A 17,934-nucleotide genomic window follows, 5' to 3' on the forward strand; every position below is an offset into this window, starting at 1 on the left:
TCACCTTTTTCTACGCCTTCTTTCTCGATTGCTTCGCATGCGGTAGACCGAGAATTTGCCATTGGTAGATGGCATCCAGATCCTAGCATCATCTTGTGTGGAATTTGGGGCTTGTAAGTCATTAACATTGACACCAGCAGCATCCAGAATCTGAATCATTTCAGCAGGGAAACTCCATTGTCCATTGCGTATGCATTCACTAAGTCTTGAACTGCAATGCCCCCAAAAATCATCTGTCATCTGAAATATATGAGTGAAAGTTCCGGCTCTTGTCCAGTTTTCCTTCCATGTGTTTATGGCTTCTCCAGTACCGATGACCCAGGTCGTATGCACTTTTGATTCCTTGAGAGCCCATTTGATGCCTGGCCATATAGTAGAAGTCTTGTATTTTGTCCACTCATCACTTCTTGCACCATATTTCCCCTTCATATACATTGCCCAGTCATTATTATCATTTTCTAAGCTCCAAGACAACTTCATCAAAGATAGCTAGATTAATGTCTTTGAGTCTCCCTCACCCAAGTCCACCCTCTTCCCTGTGGCTTACATGTTTTCTCGGTGAGTCATGAATTTCTTTTTTCCGCAGGATTTCCGGACCAAATGAAGTTTCTAATAATTTTCTCACACTCCTTAATGATCAAGGTGCCATTTGTAAATAGCCAAGTTGTGGACGGGTATGCTATTGAGAACATGCCTTGCAAGAACAACTCTTCCTTGAAATGAAAGCATCTTGCCCGGTGACTAGTTGCTTTCTTCCTTATCTTGTCGACCAGAAGGGCTAGGTTTGCTTTAGTTAACCTTCCTGTGATGATTGGCACACCAAGATATTTCTCTGGAAGGCCACCCTCTTTTATGCCCAGAAAAGACACAATAGATTCCCTTCTGCATGTGGTCATGGGGCTTAGAAAGATTTTGCACTTGTCTTTGTTGATGTACTGACCAGCTGAGCATTGATACCTGTCTAACAAATCTAGAAGAGACTTTAGACATCTTTTATCAGCATTACAGAACATAAAAATATCATCGGCAAACATGAGGTGAGAGGGGCTACAATAGTTTGTATGTGTTACCATTCTTTTGACTTTCTTTTGGGAGACTAGGTACTCTATTCCCCTGCTGAGACAGTCTTCTGCAAAGGCAAAGAGGAGAGGTGATAGTGGATCTCCTTGTCATAATCCCCTGCTTGCTGTGAAATAGCCTCTTGGCCCTCCATTGATCATGACTGATATGCAATTGTTTGTGATAGCTCCTTGAAGCCAATGAAGCCAGATGTCAGAGAAGCCAAATCTTTCCATGACAGACCAGAGAAATTTCCAATCGAGTGTATCAAATGCTTGAGAGATGTCAAGTTTGATAGCTGCATTGCCTCCATGTCTCTTGACTTTAAGTTCATTAATCATTTCTGAAGCAAGCCCAATGGCATGATGTGAGTTTCGATTGGAGATGAAACCATATTGAGCCTTTGAGATGATTTTTGAAGCTATTGGAGCCCGACCTAGAAGCCAAGATCTTTGTAATAATCTTGTAAGCAAAATTTGAGAGGCATATTGGTGCGTACCGATCATTAAACCGGTTTGCATTTCTCTCTTTTTGGTATCAAGACAATAAAATTTGCATTGTAGCTTTTTTGGTAGTCTGCTTTTCAAAAAGAAGTATCTCACTGCTCTATAAACATCCTCACCAACTATGTTCCAGCAAACTTGATAGAAGTGTCCATTAAATCCGTCTGGCCCTGGTGCACTATCTGGACAAAGACCAAAGACAGCTCTTTTGATCTCACCGAATGTAGGTATAGACGAGAGCTCTTTATTTTCGTCTTCTGTGACTAGCTTTGGTATCAAGTTCAAAAGGTTCACATCTGATTCTAGCTCCACCTCTTTGAACTTTTCTGTATAGTGGCTGACTATGAATCTACTGATATCTTCTTGATCTTTCAAAGTGACACCATGTGCATCTTGTATTTCTCTTATCATTGCTTTTGACTTCCTCATGTTTACTAAGCGCGGAAAATACTTGGTGCTTCTATCCACTTCTTTATCCCATCTAGTTCTGGATCTTTGTTTCCAGTAGTCAGCTTCTTGTTGTAGGAGATTTTCAACTTGTAGTTCCTGTTCTGCAATTTCCATAGCTAGCATCTCATTTTCATCTTGCTCAAACTGATGTTGAAGCGCCTCAAGATTGTGAGTTGCCTCTGTGATCTTTGTGCCCAGGTTACCAAAGACATATTTGTTCGGTCTTGCCAGCTTTTGTTTAAGTCTTTTGAGTTTCTGTGATAGAATGAAGAGGGAGTGTCCCTCAATAGGCACCTTCCAATTTTCTTTAACCACTTCCAAAAAATCAGGGTGAGAAGTCCACATGTTAAAGAATCTGAATGGAGCATTTGTAGGTTTTGGAATTCTGTCATACCACCCTACCAGAGGAGAGTGATCCGAGCAAAGCCTGCTGAGTACTTTGTAGTTCCATCCAGGATACCTATCACACCAGTGAGAGTTGAAAAAAAACTCTATCAATCTTGCCCCTGACCCTTCTGTGAACCTTCTGATTATTAGTCCAAGTGAGCATATAACCAGTACTTGGAGCTTCAAAAAGTTGATTCATATTCACGTGCGGTTCCCTAAGTCCTCCATAGATGCGAGGAGGTGGGCCTCAAGCCACCTTTCTTCTCGGATGGGCTTAAATATGCATTAAAGTCTCCCATGATCGCCCAAGGAGTGTTTAAAGGGTTAAGATCGCCGGTTCGCCATAAAGATCTTCGTTGCACATATAGAGTACTAGCGTGTACCATAGTAACAATAGAGCCATTACATTCAATAGTCAGTTGCTGATTAGAGCGATGAATGAGATTAGGAGCAGAAAACCCTTCCTTCCATAGCAGCCAGATGTTTGGCAGTTGCTGATTATTACTATTGCAAAAAAAAGTAACACATAGCCCCAAATTTGAATGTAGCTCTTAGAGATGGCATTGGAGTCTATTTTGGGTTCAGCAATGCCCAATAAGTCCGGATCCCACTCCTTAATAAGCTTGGAGAGCCTATTTTGTGTTTTGGCATTTGCAATGCCTCTTAGATTCCAAAAAAAGCACTTCATTTTGTAACAAAAGAAGTTTTTATTTGTGAAAGGGTGATAAGTCACCTTTTGCTCCTTTTCTTCTTAAACATGGCTGTCTTAGAAGAAGTTATGTTCTGCACTGGACAGAGCTCTGTAAGTAGAGCAAATTTTCCTGCATGTGAAGTTTCTGTATCATCTTCTTGAATATCTGCCCACCTCTCCTTGGCCTTGTCTGGTGGTCTAGGTGGTGTTTGATCAACCTGTGCTGGGTGATCAATAGCCTGAATGACTTCAGTTGCCTCATTGATAAGTTGTTGTAGCCTAAGTCCAACCTGTGCTGGGTGATCAATAGCCTGAATGGCGGCTGGAGAGTGGAGAGTAAAAAAAAAACTAAATTCCTTCCTACGCCATTGGTATTGGCGGCTATAAAAAAACCCCATTGATTTTGGAAACGCTAACCCGCTAATTCTATCTACTGTACTATTGTGGTTTGGTGGATTGGACTTAGCCTAAGTCCTTATTTTATCAGTTCGGATTCAATCGGGCTTGTCCCGGCCCATTGACAGCCCTAACCATTAACAGCTAGTTGCCATCTATCTGGGCTCTGTTGCAAACGATGAGCAACTAACTAGTTGGAAGTTTGGAGAAGACGACTGGAGCAAGGGCTTCCACTTTCCAACAAAAACCTTTCGGCTTCTTTTTCTTTTTTTGTTATTTTAGTTTCTCTCTCCTAGTTAGGGAAACAAGATTAGCCGTATCTCTCATATCAGACTTTGCTTAGGGAAACAAGAATATTGGAATAGAGCAATGAACCTTTGAGGGGGTGGAAGGCTTTTGTTCGACACTAAAATCACAAGGCTTACATGCATGCGATGTGTCAACCTGTAGTTGTAATACTTCAAAACAATATCATCTGATTGTATTACTTCAGTACCTTTCTAGGCTAGCTATATATAGTATTTCCTCGAGTTGTGCATGGTGGGGCAACTGTCAACTTAAATATGTTGTATGGATAAAAAACAATCTACTTTAATTTGAGGCATGGAATTGCATAATGATCAAGGGAATGGTTGCTATTTCATCTTGAGAAAAACTAATTTAGGATGTGAGAACTAAAGTGGTGATCTATTTTTATGTATGTTCTTTGAAAATGTGTATTTTGTTGGGGATCATTAGGTGCTTTAGTTTTTATAAGTGAGATTTATAACATAGGGACTAATGTGGTGATCTATTTTGTATGGTCTTTGAAAATATATATTCTGTTGGGATTATTAGGTGTTTTAGTTTTTTATGAGTCTGATTTAGAAAGTGGGGACTAAGTAAAGCCTGATTTGTTTGTTAAGATTTATATTTATTTGGACTTTTCTTATCCTGTGCATTTCATTTCATATTTATTTGAAGTATACACGTAAAATGAAGAAAAAATAACTTACTGCTAATACGTTATTCATGATAAGTAAATTATAGTGTCAACCAAACACAGGACAAGTTAAAACCGTGACAGAATAATTGAGGACCAAACAACTTCCTGATTCCCATATCTTTATGTAATACATCTGCAGAATTCTGGAACACCTAATCAGTGTTAAGCAATACAAAATCTTCTGCAGCCAAACAGAGCATTTGATTCCCATATATCCGTTTTTGTGTTCCCGCAATCCACCGGGTTATATACAGTATTCAAGTTTGTTACCAACCAAACACTAGACAACTAAAATATGTATAACACGTCATCTATTCATGGATAGGGACTCAAGGAGAAATCATTTTGAGCTATGGAGAAACGAGACACGAGAGTCGTTTCTTAATTTATTAATTTCTAAAAATTTCTTGAAAAAAGGTTCTTCTGCATTAGATCGGTGAGCAATTGATTACCCGTTGTTATGTTGGCTTACTATTAGTCATTTGTGTATATTATTATAAATAAACAAGCAATTGTTCTGTTTCCATTTACTTGTTCCAGTTTAGTAATGTAAAACATACAATATATTATTAATTTAATCTGGGGTTAGGACTCAAAATATATCAAAGTTGTGATTTTTATTATTATTATTATTAACTTCAATAAGTTTAATGTTGACCTGTTGGTATTAATATGATATATACTGGCATATTAAGTTATTATGGATTCGAAGCATAGTCTTTGTCTTCTATCTAATGCCGATATTTGTCTTCTGTTCTGGACTTCAGGTTTGATACTACATCTCAATGCGTCGCACAACTTATGATGTTTCTTTCTCTACAATCAACCACGGTGTAAGGAGAAATAGGAAGCGATATGTAGTAGGAAATATGAAGCGTAAAAGAAGACCATACGTATTAGTTGAGATTAGCCCTGGTGGAGGAGAGCGAAGATGGGATGAGTTGCCTCCAGAACTTTTACGTCATATTTTCCGGAAAGTTCCCTTCTACATACTCTACGTGAGTACCTCTTGTGTCTGTAAATTATGGCGTTCATCGGTACTTGATGTTCTGTTTCCCATTCCAGGGATGCTCGATTTGAAAAAAATTGATACCATGTCTCGATGTTTTCGCAACCTCTACCTGATCTTTTTTAAAATTTTAATCGACACTCATCCCAAAACTCAATGGAAAACACTTACCACCCCGTCTCTTATTGGACTCAAGGGCCATGCCATTCATTACATTGCTGAAAGGTAATCCATGTACTGATCGATCTGGTTTTTCTTACATTAATCAATTAACATGCTTTACTTTTTCACAAAATTCAGACATACATGCAACAATTCATAGCAGCACCTTGTGTTGTATTTAGGCAAATATTCTGATATGAGGTATTGGTATGATGGACATTTCAGGACACCTTCTTTGGAGTATCTACATGTGAACAATGCAGTCCAGCTTGGATTCTACCGGGAGGCATTATCTTACTGGAAGAATTTGAAAGGATTCACTTGTGATATTCGTCGGTTGGAAATCAGTAGTCTAGCGAGTGAACTTTGCCGTTGTTGCAAGAATATCAGGTATCTCTGCATACGTGGAAAACTTGGAGCCAAGGAAGCAATTGCTATCGTTAACAGTCTTCCTGAACTAAGGCGTTTATCCCTCGAAAGGTCATCTTTAACCATAGGTGCACTCTTGATATTTGATGGCCATAAAAAACTTGTGACACTGGATCTCCAGCACTCCATTTTTGTTGGTGAAAAATATCTCCCAAGTTTTTGTCATAGAGAATCTGACCAAGTACAGCTTCCTTTGTGTCAGGGTATAAAAGCTAAGAAGTGGAATGAAGATATTCGTGAAAAGGTTTCTGGGCGGAAAACATATCTGCGTTGTGAAGAGAAGTTGTGTCCTAAATGTTGCTGGGCATATTAGTTAGGGATAGCCCCCCCCCACCCACCCCGGATTTTCAAAAATATTATGGTTACGTTGTCGGTATCATGTTTGCTTTGCTAAGGTAATCAACTTAATTTATTCTGTATAAGTCAGCAATAGTAATAGAAAATACTTAATGTTTAAAATTGATTAAAAAAATAATCATGAGAATATATGTCTTCCAATGTCTTCAGCTTTGACATTATTATCTCCTTTTCAGGTGTAGACGTCAGGGGCTGTATCCATTTCAGAATACTACTCCAATGGTAACTTGTGCTATAATTATGACTGAAGGAGACTCTGCTGGCCCAAGTAGAATAGTTTTGGTCCATAGCTTGGGTGAAATAAAAAAAGTTTGGAAAACCTTACCTCAGCCAGTCAGGAGTTTTCCTTGGCCAGAAGCCCTGGTGAACTTCCTTGAACTCATACTTGGCCTGTCTATGCTGTTGCCAAATACTTGTCTGTGCCGTTACTTGCACTTACCTCATTGAGTGAGTTGTCATACTGTGCACATGAAAGGAAAATTTGACTTGTACCCATTCCCCTGCTTATTAGGATTGTCGTCACTGGGATTTTCAAGGATGCAACCCTAGAACTGTATCCACAACTCAAGGTTTGTGAACATACTTTTTATGATTGGGAATATATATATCTGTATTTGGTTGGTAGCTGCTAGGGTAAATATCTTACCATTTGGTGATCGAACCTAGGATATCCAATATTAAATCATTTCAATAAATTTGAGGCATCGTTACGTGTAAATTGTTCCGGGATCATTCACCATACTAAAATGAACTGTTAAAAAAGTTGGTTTCGTTACCTTACTGGCTTACTGGTTTGGTTAGGAGGAAACTAACCTATTGTTCCACCACTACTTGTCAGTAAAAGCCTACAGCCACTTGTCCCAATTTTTAATTAAAAAAGGTGTAGATGGAATTTGTGCATTTCATTTATTTATAATATTGCGATAAACTCACAGTTTACTTTGCATTATGTGATGATCAGGAAGGAGAGTTCCCTTGGCATCTGGTTTCTGTTGCATTTTTCTTCATATTGGTCAAACTCCCAGGTCCGTATTACCCGTACTGGGGGCGTATATTTATCCCACATTTTGCAAATGGTGGATTGCTGAGGGCCTAATGGTCTGCTATTATGTGGTATAAAAAGCCCCATGTCGCACCAGAAACAACCTTGCCGCAGACTTCAACACCTGATCATCAGTGTTAGTGAACACTGATAATGCTGTCTGGGAGGCTCGTGAAAGCATTGCTCTATCTCAGTGCGTGTATTCTGTTTTGCAGCAAGGTGTAAGCTTCGTCAGAGTTGTAGTTTATGGAGGTACGGTGGTATTTAATGTTGTTTAAACTATAGAGTTAGGAAAAAATTAATTTCTGTACTGATTTTTGCGAGAGTTTTTTGCTGAACATAGTTTAAGTAGGAAAAATATTAGCCCATGTGTTGTTTCTTAATTTGGATTTTTGGTATATCAGACGTTGTTTCCTAAAGAATGGTGTTTGTTGAGCTATTTTATGGTTGTTCTGTAGAACTTGGGCTGTTTAGTAAAGGAAGAAAGTTCATCTTTGTTCTGAATTTGAGCTCTATAGGGAAGGAAAGTTCTAGTCTCTTGTTGTTGGATTGGGTATGTGAGTTTTTTGTGTAAAAAAAATATGAGGGGAATTGTTGACTGGTTGTTTAAAGTTTTGAATATGAGCTGTATGGAGAAGATTGATGATTCATTTCTATGGTTTTCCTTAAAATTGGTTTTTTATGTTTTGTATGAAAGAAGATTTAAGGAAAGAATAATGTATTTTAGGGGGGAAAAGTAAGGTCTAGAGAAGAAACAAAGCACATTTTGGTTTGAGTTTTTGTTTGCATTAGTATTTTGATTGAGAAAGCAATGAAATATATATAGCTAACCCGAAATCTTTATATGTTCTTTTTTATTGATTCTATGTTGTTTGGATTTCTCTTTGACTTTTTGTACATTTCTTGAAGTGTAAGAAATAGAAGCCAGTTTTAATAGATGAAAAGTTCTAATAAAAATATTGATGGAGGAAATCTATTTATATCACCTTATATTTTTTAATCTCAGATTTGGTCTTTGGTCGACAAAGATTGATACACAGATTCAGGGATAGATTTGCAAAATCTGCATTTCTTGTTGAACTTGTTGACTGATCTGTTTTGTTGGGATTCTAGACCGTGTTGGATGAAGCAACAATTTAGACAGTGAAAGGCAGTGCACATCTCTTACTCTTTGAAGCGGGTGGAACTGTTAACTTGTTAAGCTATTAGAAAAGGATAAGTATCTGGATTTCCCTTCATAAGAGGAAGATGCAACACGTTCGATTTTCATGCCACCAGGCTCCAGTGCAAAAGTTAGGAGATTCAAAGATGTCAGACTATCACCTAAATTTAGAGTTGCTTCAATCCAATCATCATCCATTTTACAACTGAGTACTGAATGCCAATTAATAGCTGGAGGAGGAGGACCCCTAATTCCAGGTCTTCCCGATGATGTTGCACTTGACTGCCTCCTTCGACTTCCAGTTGAGAGCCATCCATCCTGCCGAGTTGTGTGCAAACGCTGGCATCTGCTGCTAGGCACTAAGGAAAGGTTTTTTAGCCGAAGGAAGGAGTTAGGCTATCAAGATCCCTGGCTCTTCATCTGTACCTACCAAAAATGCACCTCAAAGATTCAGTGGCAGGTCCTTGACCTAACTAATTTGTCTTGGCACACCATTCCACTGATGCCATGCAAGGAACGGATCTGCCCCCATGGTTTTAGGTGTATTTCCACACCCCGGGAAGGAACCATCTTTGTCTTTTGTGGCATGGTATCCGATCTGGATACTCCCCTTAATCTGGTACTAAAGTATGAGATTCATAAAAACTGTTGGAGTGTGATGAATAAGATGACCACTGCAAGCTCATTCTTTGCATGTGGTATAATTGATGGGATGGTTTATGTCGCTGGAGGTAGCAGTTCAGACCTTTTTGAGCTTGAATCAGCTGATGTTTTAGACCCCATCAAAGTTGGCAGCCTATTGCAAGCATGGGTGTTAATATGGCGTCCTATGACGCAGCAGTACACAATGGCAAACTTCTTGTGACTGAAGGCTGGCTATGGCGTTTCTTATTCTCACCTAGAGGTCAGGTTTACGACCCAAGATTGAACTGTTGGGAGACTATGTCTGCCAACCTGAGAGAAGGATGGACAGGATTAAGTGCGGTAGTTGATGGTCATTTGTTTGTGGTCTCTGAGCATGAAAGGATGAAATTGAAAGTTTATGATGTGAAAACTGATTCCTGGGAAGTAGTTGTAGGTTCTCCTGTACCTGAGTAGATCACATAAAACCATTCTCTGTGAACTCTAATGATAGCAGGATCTCTGTCGTAGGTTGCAACCTTCATGTTGCTATTGGTCACATGAGGAAGCTACATCTGAAATGTACCTCGGGAAAGGAATGGTGCTTCTTTTTTTAATGGAAAATAGTGAATGCACCAAAGACTTTATGCGGATGGTCACCTGCTAGCTCTCAGGTTCTGTTTGGCTAGTCATGTATTTTTCATTTTTATGTACTTTACTAATGGTTATGATTTGTTAGCATGTAAAACCATGGTGTTCATAAAGTCTGTGAGTGGTGACACAGACTCTGGTTCAGTACGTCATGAAAAGAAAAGAGGAAAGAGAAAAAATAGCTAATTTCATTGATCATTGATCATAAGAACGGATATTGTATGCCAAATTGCTGTATATCAAATTATTTATAGTTTTACATAAAACCCTTACCCATGATATTGTGAGAATCTTTTCAGTTATCTTTACTTCTTACTGAAAGTGCCAACACTTCTCTCTCTCAGGTGGGTTCGTTCTTCATTGAAATTTCCCGTACTTCACATCTTTTTCTCTCTCTATCTCTTATTCCATTTAAAAATTTTAAGTTATAACCACTTCAGTTGGATTTTGTTTTTCAAAGATAAATCCTGATAACTTGGGGATCAGATTTTGTAAGTTGGTTGGAATATAAACTGGTATTAGAGTATCAAATAAACAGATAGATTATAAGAACAGATTAGTTTTAGGTTTTGTGCTAATAGTGCCTAGTTTCAACAATTCAGAGCTTTTTTTTTATGTGTTGGGCACACGACATCCTTGTCGATTTTCCATGCTTTTGGAACGTCATGGAAAGAAGAGCTTGTTGAAGGGAAGCTTTTAGAGGGAACTGTTGATCCTGGGAACCCAACAATTTTTGTTATCAATGCATTTGCTATAAGATCTTTGTAGCTTCTCAGGTTCCCTTGCATTCATAATGTCTAAGTTATTCTGAATTATAGATTAATAACATTCACGTTTTTCCCCCCTACAAATACTTGAAAAGTTTCATTTATTGATCTCTGCTAGGGGTTTGCGACCGTTAACAGTAGACTGTTGTGCTGCAAAGCTCTTTGCGAAACATATGAAAGTTGAGGATCAGGTAATTTGTGAACAATTTTACTCATGCAGTGTATCAGAAGTTTGTTTTATCCTCTTACTATAATTGTATTTCATTTAGGTCTTTTTAGTTTATCAGAGATAATTTTTAGTCAGTACTCAAAAAGAGCATTGTCTATACCAGAGAGTAGGGCTTGAAACCTTCCTATTTCAACGAAATACAGGCTACATAAGCATATGACAGTTGGTGCTTCCTAGATACATGGGAAGTCACTCAGTTATAGAAAATATGGAAAACATGTTGATAAATGTCGGAGCTTCAGACCCTTCTGCCTAGTATAGATGATTTGTATCTGTAATTAAAACACATTCCTATGGTATCAGTGTATCACACCATTCACATAGAATCATTGAAACCCATTTCAAGGGAAGCTAAGTCAGCATATCTTGCATTTTTTCTATTACTTATCTTCCTTTATGTTATTTGTAGTCATTTATTAGAAGACATTTCAGCCTTATCTCATCATTTACTACTACAGTGTTTATTACATCAATGTTGACTCTTTGTAATGTTTTTGTTATACAAACATGTGCCTTCACATTATCAGGAAGAAATGCATGACCAGGAGGGTAATAAGGATGTCTATTGCTACTCAACTATGCTACTTTTTATGGTTTCGGTACATAGGTCACACATCTAAATGAATATCATATTCGCTTAGTGTACGTACTTGAAGCGTGTAATTGAATAGAAAACTCCTGTACTATGTTGTTATGTTTGTTAACGTCTAATTCTGCAACTTAAATACCAAATCACCTTCCTTACCCTTTCTCCTTTGGTGCAAAATGTACTTATCTTGGATCAGAAATATTTATGTAATCTTGTTCTGTTTTGGATGATGTAGGTTTCCATGCTCAAGAGCCGTGTAAATATTGCTAGTGGTACACCAAGCAGGTAAGGAATGTAAGCTTTTGACTATTTCTGCAAATTGTAGCACTTGGATCAAACCTTAAAAGGAATATTTCCTCTTAAGCACTAAGTTTTTAGCAAGATAGTGTTGAGAAGACAATTAATTAATAATCAACATCATTGCAACTACAATGTGGCTCTTTTACAGTACTTTTTTTTTTTTGAAGAACCAACTTACATATTGGAAATTGTAGAGTTGGATAGAAAATCAATTGCTAATATAATGGAATGTTATCTCACCTCTATAATCCCGAATAATAAGAAACAATAGCTGCTTAGCTGAAAAGCTTGGTAGGTAGTTTTTGTTCTCATCATCCGCAGTTCTTTTCTTCCAGATGCTCTGGAAGCAATTCTGAAGGGGGAAATCTCTATCTAGCATATGTAGCAGAAGGACTGGGGAAGTCACAAAATTGGAAGGACATGGAAACATCAGAGGAAGAATGGGTCACTGTTTACTCACCGTCTACCACTGTAGCTGCTCTAGCTAAGCTTCAAGACATTAATTGCCTCAATTACTTGAGATGACTCTTAGAAAAGAGTGGCAATGCAGGTACTATCTTTTTACACTATCTGTGTCCTAAAGGTCTACTACGTTACTACATTGTTGCTTCACCTTTTTTTAATTAATTTTTTCATCCCTGCAATTGCTGTTGGTTGCTCAGTTCCGGCTGCTTATCCTCAGGATATATATACCGAACTCTGTATGGTAGACAGGCTTGAGAGGTTGGGAATAGATCGCCATTTTAAGAATAAAATTAGAAATGTTTTGGAAAGAACATACAGGTAATGGAGCCCAATTATTGGGTTTGTGTTCTAGTTAATTCAACACCTTGAAGAAATTTGACATTTACGAATTAACAGCTGCTGGCTAATGAAGGATGAAGAAATTTTCTATGAAATTTCCACATGCTCCATGGCATTTCGAATCTTACGTATGCATGGATATGACGTCTCTTCAGGTATTAGTAAAATCTATGATCATCTGCTTTTGTCTCCAACATAAAGTTAAATTCAGTGTACACTTTTGATGTAGATGAGTTAATTCAATTCAATGAAGAAGAGGGGTTCTTGAATACACTTGAAGGATATCAAAAGGACACAGGTGCTGTTCTAGAGTTATACCAAGCTTCACACAACTCCCAGATGAGCTGTTTCTGGAAAAACTGAAATCCTGGTCCCATCAATATTTGAAACAGGAATTGTCTTACGGCTCAATGCATGCTCATAGGTTGCGTGAGAGCATTAGCAAAGAGGTAACTGGTTTTAGATTACAAACATGTTGGGGATCTGATCGTTATTCACTCTTCTTTTGCAAATACTTTTTTTCATGGGCCTATTAGTGTTGACAACAAAGATTTCCTAGAATTGGCTGTGGAAGACTTCAATCTCTGTCAATCAATACAGCGCAAAGAACTCAAACAGCTTGAAAGGTACGTAAGGTTATGGTCTCGAGAAGAAAGTCTTTTTATTGCTTGGGTAACCATGTTTAACACCTTTATTTTCGTATTTGTAAATGCCTGCTAAATCTTGGACTGGTTTGTTGTAAACTTCCAAAGTTTCTAAAGAAAACAAAAATCATTTTTGAGGCAGATGTTTTTGAGTGTCTTTTGTCCAGTCGTATAGATAGTATAATTCTTTGAGTCGTGTAGATAGATCTATTTTATTTTGTTTTTTAGGATGATCACTTTCTGATATAGTTCAGTGGTGTTATCGTTGAAACATCATGTTCCTGCATGATTAGCTACTCGTTGAAACATCATGTTCCATATGGCTTTCAGTCTCCATGTTATTCTCAATACTTAATTTTCATCCTTAATCTCCTGAAAACTGTATAACTAGCATATTAACAGGACAGAAATGGCAATGGTTTGCCTCCCTCAATCTCTAAGATTTGATTTTGAACTGTTACAGTCCCTATTAGAATATGATGTCAGAAGAGCTCAATAGGTTAACTTTCCTACTAACTGAATTATTCTCAAGGCCATATTATCGTTGGTGACTGGAAGTGCAAACTTACTCCTTACAAACTACTAGAATTATGAATGCCTAGCTGAGCACATTAGGAGTCTATCTAAGTTTTTTTCTGTCATCTAATGGGGACCAATGGCATCCCTCCCAATGCGTTCAGTTATATCGTCTTGATTCAAGGGCTCTGTAGAGGCAGAAATTTGAAGGATGTTGCTAACTTTTGTGTTGAGATGTTGGAGGCTGGTCATTTCCCCAATATCTCCACATTTACCACTTCGATTGATGGTTTTTGCAAGGACAAAGGAATCCAAGAAGCAGAGAGCACTGTTATGAGGTTGAGAGAGAAATGGTTTTTTGTCAATGACAAATCTGTTAGAGAGCAGTGATTTAAGATATGATGCTTAGTTTTTCGAGAACTTGCAAAGCAAACAGCTATGTAAGATACAACGTTCTGATATATACATGCAATTAAACGGCTAAATGCATATGAGAATTCAACTAAGAAAAGATAATTTCTTCATATTTACATCACCTGATATTCAGAAGGCTTTAGTAAATGCAGCTGCTGTTGAAACTGTTAATGCTATTATAAAAGACCTTGGAGAAGAATTATTTGCCATTTTGATTAACGAAGCTCGTGATACGCCGATTAAAGAGCAAATGGCTATTTGTTTGCGATATGTTGACAAGAAGGGTTGTGTGATAGAACGGTTTGTAGGCATGATGCATGTCCCAGATACTACATCAGTTTCACTCAAGACATCACTTGAAAAATTCTTCGGCATACATGGATTGAGTTTCTTAAGACTGCGTGGTCAAGGGTATGATGGGGTTAATAATATGCAAGGGCAGTTCAATGGGCTAAAAGCGCTCATTTTGAATGAGAACAAGTCTGCAATCTATATATATTTTTTGCACATCAACTTCAGTTGGCGCTTGTCCATGTCGCAAAAGATATCAAAGAGATTGTTTCATTTTTCACCTCTATTAGCAATGTGGTGAATGCTGTTGGGGTATCTTGCAAGCGTAGGGACAACCTTCGAAAGAAAGAAGCTGCTAGAGTGTTTGAGCAACTTAGAAATGGTGAACTATCAAGCGGTAAAGGAATAAATCAAGAGCTTGGTGTTAAAAGACCTAGCGACACACGTTGGGGCTCACATTATGGTACGTTAGTTAATTTCATTGTTATATTTCCCTCCGTGGTTGAAGTTCTTGATGAGGTGATGGAAGAGAGCTCAAGTTCAGATAAAAAAGGAGAAGCACACGTTTTATTAGATTTGATGCACTCGTTTGAGTTCATTTTCATCTTGCATTTGATGAAGAATCTATTGGGAATCACTAATGATCTTTCAAAAGCATTGCAACGAAAAGATCAAGATATAGTGAATGCTTTAGCTTTAGTAAAAGTATGCAAGGAGCGTTTGCAGAAAATGAGGGAATGTGGTTGGGATTCGCTATTAGGCGAGGTTTCTGCATTTTGTACAAAACATGGTATAGATATGCTTCAAATGGATGCTAAGTTTGTTCATCGAGGAAGATCCCGAAGAAAAGCAGAAGAGGCAACTAATTTACATTATTATTAGGTTGGATTCTTTTATGGCTGTATCGATAAGCAACGTGTTGAGCTTGATAACCGTTTTGGTAAGGTGAATACGGAGTTTCTTCTTTGTATGGCTTGCTTAAACCCCAATAATTTGTTTGGTGCGTTTGATACAAACAAGTTGATTCGTCTTGCTGAATTTTATCCTGATGATTTCTCCGAACAAGAGCATATAGTCCTTCAAAATCAACTAGAGATTTATGAGATTGATATGAAATCCAATGATGCCTTTAGAACAAAGGAATTAGTAGTTTGGCTAGAAAAATGGTTGAGTTGGGAAAAAATATTATTTATAACTTGGTTTATAGGCTTATAAAGCTCTCACTGATACTACCGGGTTTTACTTTCTATTTGAGAGATCATTTTTCAGTTATGGGCATAGTGAAGAATCGCCTAAGGAATCGAATAGCGACGAAGTGGTTGAATGGTTGTCTGGTGACATACATAGAAAAAGATATTTTTGATAACATCAGCAATGAGGCAATCTTGCAGCGTTTCCAGGATGCGAATCGTAAAGGGAATTATAACTTTCATTTTTAGAATTGTTAGAGTTCAAAAGAGCAAAATGTATTTTTGACAACTTTAGCTTTTTTATTGTATACTACAATAGTAGTCTTTTTGCGAAATAAAATTGTGTGTTGACGTGTACACTAGTACTTGTTTAAAATTATAAAATTATTAGCATATGAGCCAGTGAGTGCCCCAGGTGAGGTAAATTCCTGGCTCCGCCACTGTCCATGGGTAAACAAACGCCTTAAAAACTATGGAAAAGGTAGACTACTTTTATTTTCCTTTTCTTTCCATAGTGTTTCCATCATAACAAACACACTCTTAAATGTCTAAGTGGAGAAATACACCTTGTTGAAGGCCAACTGCAACCACAAATATTTCAAATAATAAATGTTTTTCACAAAAGCAACGTGAACGAAGAAGAAGAAACGGTTTTTATTTTTTTCTAAAAGAAAATGACATTTTCGCCCCTGTTATTTGTGGTCCATTTTCTTTTATTTGTTTGGTTTTCTAGGAATAGATTTGGCCATTAGATTTTGTTTGATCCGAGGGTAAATTTTGGGTATGTCAAGATAGTATGTTAGAATAGTGTGTCGACGAGCCGCCCATATATATATATATATATATATATATATATATATATATATATATATATATATAAAATGAAAAATGTGGGGGTCGAAGAACAGTAATTTTGGTGTACGTCCTTTGGGTATTTTGGTAATTTCACTGCCTATTGTGGGGGTATTTTAGTCTTTTCACATATGTAGGTGTCCCAATTTCTTGAATATTCATCACTTCACATCTGTAGGTGTCTCGATTTCTTGAATATTCCTCACTTGGAATTCTCACTGTTCACCTCTCTTGCAATTTCTCATTGTTCGTCTCCCCCGCTACTATTCACACGTACATGAATAGTAATTGATTTCTCAATCTGGAAAGGATGGGCTAAGAAGGAACTGATTCTGTGGGATTTGTTTGTTGAGTGGAATCCAAATACAACTATACCGATATATTGTCACATATAATTGAACTAGGTGAGATAGGACCGTTTGATATATCCACACCCTAACTTAGTCTTCAAAGGAAATCCACAAGTCCCGGCCCCATCTTTCTCTCTGTTTTTCCATTCAAGAACCAATAACCCTTTTTGGATGCAAGCGGGAGGTCTTGATTTCACGTCAGTAGCTATCCATAAGCTTATTAGGTGGAATCCATTTCAGGTAAGGTGAGACATCTCTTTTATCTCTTTTTTAAAGCATGAGGTAGTGTATAATCTCTGATAGTATTTAATCCATTCCGAAAATAGTAAAAACAGTCTTCTGTCTTCAAAAGAATGTGAAGGCTAATCCTTTAGAATGCACCAGCTATCTTATGGATTAACACCCTAACTAATTATCTAAAACTCAAACTTTTAATCTAGCTTCCTCTGTACGGTCCACTTTACCTCTCATGTGGATAAAGGGTATAGAACAACTAAATTAATCAATTAATAGCAGCCGCCATCAGACTATACATCCTCATATACTAATCTCAATTAAAAACTCACCAAGAGAGGCAAGAGAGCATTAGCAATTGCATTAGTCTTTTGGAGCAAATAAAAGATTTGCAATCTCTATGGTTCACGATTTCTTGCCGCGTTCTCTCTCTGTGTGTCTTCTATGTGATTGTTATCCTAACTAATGAGCACTACTATTCCATTATACACGAGTTTCCAGCATATATCTTAAGAATCTTTCATTTTCTATAGACCACTTTCTATATATTTCTATATATAGACCAACTCCCAGCCTTCTGTTATATATTTGAGGAAACAATATGATTTACGAGTTTAGTATTATTTATATTAACTTATTTTTTTGGTAGTTAGTTTGGTTTTAATTTTAGTGGTGTTTGTATTTAATGAGGCGATTTGTGTGTGTTCTTTTGGCCACCATATAATTCAGTTGCACTCAATGGAGAGCTCTGCCCAAGAGAACTCATTAGTACTTAATGACGATGCAATTCATGATCGTCGAGAGCGGCAGCGTCAGAGAAAGAGAAACCGAAGTTTTGTGCTTGACGGAG

General features: G+C 37.5%; 3 protein-coding genes across 5 annotated transcripts; 2 read left to right on the forward strand and 1 right to left on the reverse strand.

Annotated features, from left to right (window-relative positions):
• On the reverse strand, positions 1–1,073 carry LOC147483708 (uncharacterized). The gene is made up of 2 exons (XM_086579628.1): positions 695–1,073; positions 1–458 (listed from the first exon to the last, which is right to left on the reverse strand). The coding sequence occupies exons 1-2, from the start codon at positions 1,071–1,073 to the stop codon at positions 1–3; spliced, it is 837 nt and encodes a 278-aa protein (XP_086435754.1).
• A 3,592-nt stretch (positions 1,074–4,665) lies between these two features.
• Positions 4,666–8,300, forward strand: LOC147483709 (F-box/LRR-repeat protein At3g48880-like). Its single transcript, XM_086577370.1, has 6 exons — positions 4,666–4,907; positions 5,239–5,705; positions 5,868–6,466; positions 6,605–6,997; positions 7,390–7,722; positions 7,875–8,300. Exons 2-3 carry the CDS (start codon positions 5,257–5,259, stop codon positions 6,382–6,384), a joined length of 966 nt encoding a protein of 321 aa, XP_086433496.1. The 5' UTR covers positions 4,666–4,907; positions 5,239–5,256; the 3' UTR covers positions 6,385–6,466; positions 6,605–6,997; positions 7,390–7,722; positions 7,875–8,300.
• Positions 8,301–9,496: 1,196 nt separating this feature from the next.
• On the forward strand, positions 9,497–17,934 carry LOC147483710 (ent-kaurene synthase-like 1). 3 transcript variants are annotated; one of them, XM_086577374.1, is made up of 9 exons: positions 9,497–9,706; positions 9,785–10,680; positions 10,790–10,862; positions 11,725–11,774; positions 12,125–12,339; positions 12,452–12,572; positions 12,651–12,748; positions 12,823–13,219; positions 17,814–17,934. In XM_086577374.1, exons 3-5 carry the CDS (start codon positions 10,845–10,847, stop codon positions 12,312–12,314), a joined length of 258 nt encoding a protein of 85 aa, XP_086433500.1. In that variant the 5' UTR covers positions 9,497–9,706; positions 9,785–10,680; positions 10,790–10,844; the 3' UTR covers positions 12,315–12,339; positions 12,452–12,572; positions 12,651–12,748; positions 12,823–13,219; positions 17,814–17,934. The 3 variants fall into 3 exon arrangements, with proteins under 3 accessions (XP_086433500.1, XP_086433498.1, XP_086433499.1); XM_086577372.1 differs by having other exon boundaries at positions 9,785–9,927; XM_086577373.1 differs by lacking the exon at positions 12,452–12,572 and having other exon boundaries at positions 9,785–9,927.

This window comes from Coptis chinensis, chromosome 8 (assembly GCF_015680905.1).
Source record: "Coptis chinensis isolate HL-2020 chromosome 8, ASM1568090v1, whole genome shotgun sequence".
Taxonomy (NCBI): Eukaryota; Viridiplantae; Streptophyta; class Magnoliopsida; order Ranunculales; family Ranunculaceae; genus Coptis; species Coptis chinensis.

What these genes read in the sequence shown, in the direction of transcription:
- LOC147483708 (XM_086579628.1), bottom strand. Translation starts at nt 1,073, where the DNA reads ATGGTAACACATACAAACTATTGTAGCCCCTCTCACCTCATGTTTGCC. An exon ending in GGAAGAGTTGTTCTTGCAAG is followed by an intron (nt 459 to 694) that starts GCATGTTCTCAA and finishes CTTGGAGCTTAG; the next exon opens with AAAATGATAATAATGACTGG.
- LOC147483709 (XM_086577370.1), top strand. Translation starts at nt 5,257, where the DNA reads ATGCGTCGCACAACTTATGATGTTTCTTTCTCTACAATCAACCACGGT. An exon ending in ATTCATTACATTGCTGAAAG is followed by an intron (nt 5,706 to 5,867) that starts GTAATCCATGTA and finishes TGGACATTTCAG; the next exon opens with GACACCTTCTTTGGAGTATC.
- LOC147483710 (XM_086577372.1), top strand. Translation starts at nt 9,884, where the DNA reads ATGCACCAAAGACTTTATGCGGATGGTCACCTGCTAGCTCTCAG. An exon ending in GGTCACCTGCTAGCTCTCAG is followed by an intron (nt 9,928 to 10,789) that starts GTTCTGTTTGGC and finishes GATCTCTGCTAG; the next exon opens with GGGTTTGCGACCGTTAACAG. An exon ending in ATATGAAAGTTGAGGATCAG is followed by an intron (nt 10,863 to 11,724) that starts GTAATTTGTGAA and finishes TGGATGATGTAG; the next exon opens with GTTTCCATGCTCAAGAGCCG.